At 65.0% G+C, this 2,438-nt stretch overlaps 1 protein-coding gene across 1 annotated transcript; it reads right to left on the bottom strand.

Moving 5' to 3' along the window:
• Nucleotides 1-6: 6 nt before the first annotated feature.
• ALDOC (aldolase, fructose-bisphosphate C) lies at nucleotides 7-2,422 on the bottom strand. The gene is made up of 8 exons (XM_014953051.1): nucleotides 2,267-2,422; nucleotides 1,942-2,153; nucleotides 1,787-1,841; nucleotides 1,555-1,715; nucleotides 1,225-1,308; nucleotides 965-1,139; nucleotides 685-884; nucleotides 7-140 (listed from the first exon to the last, which is right to left on the bottom strand). Exons 1-8 carry the CDS (start codon nucleotides 2,376-2,378, stop codon nucleotides 45-47), a joined length of 1,095 nt encoding a protein of 364 aa, XP_014808537.1. The 5' UTR covers nucleotides 2,379-2,422; the 3' UTR covers nucleotides 7-44.
• Nucleotides 2,423-2,438: the final 16 nt, after the last annotated feature.

Below are 2,438 nucleotides of genomic sequence, written 5' to 3'. Positions count from 1 at the left end.
GGGCCGGGGCGGGGGCCGGGGCCGGTGGGGCGCCCAGCCGGGGCTCAGTACGCGTGGTTGGCCACGTAGAGGGACTGCCCGGCGGCCCCCGAGTCGTCCCCGCTGCCCTCGTACTTGCCCAGCGCTGCCAGCCCGTTCACCTGCAGGGAAAGGAAAGGTCAGGGTCCCCCAGCCCTCATGGGGTACGGCCCCCAGGGTCCCCCAGCCCCTATGGGGACACGGTCCTTGGTGTCCCCATGCCCTTGCAACAATACAGCCCTTGGCACCCCCCTCCCAAAGGGACAGAGCCCTTGGCATCCACCACCTCGCTGGTGTCCCCCATCACCCCACAGGACTTTTGGTCCCTCCTCCCACAAGGACAGAGCCCTCCATGCCCCACGTCACCCTAGGGGTCCCACAGGGACCTGGCCCTTGGCATCCCCTGTTCCCCTGCGGGGAATGTCTCCCATGGAGACAAAACTGTCCCCTCCATGGGGACCACACTCCTTGGAACCCCTTGTCCTGTGGGGCACAGCCCTTGACGTCTCCTGTCACCCTGTGGGACCGGACCATCAGCATCCCCTGTCCCAAGGGGCACGGTCATCAGTGTACCCCTTCCCATGGGGGCACAGCCCTCGGTGTCCCCACCACCCCACTGGGACGCAGCCCTCGGTGTCCCCCGTGGGATGCGGCCATTCCCGTCACCTCAGCGCGCTTGACGAACTCCTCGGTGGCGGCGGTGGCATTGTCCCGCTGCCCGCGCCAGGCGCTGAGCGCCGATGCCTGCAGTGCCCGCCCGTAGGAGAAGGTGAGAGCCCATGGCCGCATCAGTGGGCACGTGTTGATGGCGTTGAGGTTAATGGAAGCCTCCTCCTCACTCTGACCCCCGGAGAGGAAGGTAACACCTGCAGAGAGCAGGGTTATGGCACCAGGGGGGCTACAGGGCATCCCCCTCCTGGTCCCCACCATGTCCTGGTGCCAGTACCTGGCACAGCCGGGGGCACAGTGCGGCGCAGAGCAGTGACAGTGGCCATGGCGATCTCCTCAGGGCTGTACTTGGTGGGGCAGGAGTGCCCAGGGGTCACCATGTTGGGTTTCAGCAGGGTCCCCTCCAGGTAGACGTGGTGGTCGCTCAGTGCCTTGTAGACAGCTGCCAGCACCTGGGGAGGACAGACAGCGTGGAGTCCCCCAGTATAGCCCATGGCACGGCACGGTGCCCACCCTGCTGCCCGTTCCACTGCTCACCTTCTCCGTCACGTACTGGCACCGCTTGAGGTCATGGTCACCATCGGGCAGGATCTCTGGCTCCACGATGGGCACGATACCATTCTGCAAACACCAGGCAGATACCATTATGGGGACATCCCCCTGGCCTCAAGACAATGTGGGGACAATGTGTGGACCTGGGGGGTGATGCTCAGCCCCAATGTTCAACATCCATCCTTGCTGGTGATGCCCATTCCAGTGGGGTGATGCCCATCCCCATGGGTGATGCCCACCCAGGCGTAGGGACAACGCTGATCCCCATGGATCTGTGCCCATCCCGTGGGGTGGCGTCTGGCCACAGGAACGTACCTGCTGGCAGATGCTGGCATAGCGGGCCAGGACGTTGGCGTTCTCCATGATGGCGAGCGCAGAGGGGGTGTTGTCGCTGATCTTCAGCACACAGCGCCACTTGGCAAAGTCGGCCCCATCCTTCTTGTACTGGGCACAGCGCTCCGACAGCCCGTCCAGACCTGTTGGGCAGCGAGTCAGCCCCGCGGCCCCCAAACCCCAGGGATGATACCCCACTACCCACTCCACCTACCCTGCGTGGTGGTCTCGCCATCTGTTCCAGCCAGCGGCACAACGCCCTTGTCCACCTTTGGAGAGAAGGGAAATGCAGGACTGAGCCCCACCAGCACTCTCCGAGCACCCTCAGCACCCCACAAACCCACCAGCCATCCCCCCCCACACACACACCTTGATGCCCACGACGATGCCCTTATCCTTGATCATCTGGACGAAGGGGGTGCCATCGTCAGCCTTCTGGTACATGGTCTCGTGGAAGAAGATGACGCCCCCGATGCATTTCTTCACCCGGCTGTCGGCGCTGAAGAGGATCTGGCGGTACAGCCGGCGGTTCTCCTCCGTGTTCTCCACCCCAATCTGGTTGAGGCGCTTCGCCATGCTCCCTGGGGGGCACCCAGCACCCTCATCAGCCTCAGGCGTGAGGGGCAGGAGCCGGGGCGGGGAATAAGGGGTGGTGGGACAGAAGCTCCACACACACACACACACACACACCGACCTACGGACTCATCGGCGGCCAGGATGCCCTTGCCCGGGGCCACGATCCGCAGAGCGATGTCCGACAGCTCCTTCTTCTGCTCGGCCGTCAGCGCGGGGTATTGGTGCGTCATGGTGGCTGCGAACGGGAAGGGGGGGGGGGGCTGGGGCACGCATCGCCGGGGGGGCCCCCC

The sequence above is a fragment of the Calidris pugnax genome, unplaced genomic scaffold (genome assembly GCF_001431845.1).
Source record: "Calidris pugnax isolate Ruff unplaced genomic scaffold, ASM143184v1 scaffold133, whole genome shotgun sequence".
NCBI lineage: Eukaryota > Metazoa > Chordata > Aves > Charadriiformes > Scolopacidae > Calidris > Calidris pugnax.
This window is presented reverse-complemented; position numbering and strand designations above follow the sequence as displayed.

Bases quoted from the DNA above. Each gene is read 5' to 3' on its own strand.
- ALDOC (XM_014953051.1), bottom strand. From the start codon at position 2,378: ATGACGCACCAATACCCCGCGCTGACGGCCGAGCAGAAGAAGGAGCTG. The intron at 1,842-1,941 runs GTGTGTGTGTGG...TTCTCTCCAAAG, and splicing joins GCATCGTCGTGGGCATCAAG to GTGGACAAGGGCGTTGTGCC. The intron at 141-684 runs GTGACGGGAATG...CTTTCCCTGCAG, and splicing joins AGTTCGTCAAGCGCGCTGAG to GTGAACGGGCTGGCAGCGCT.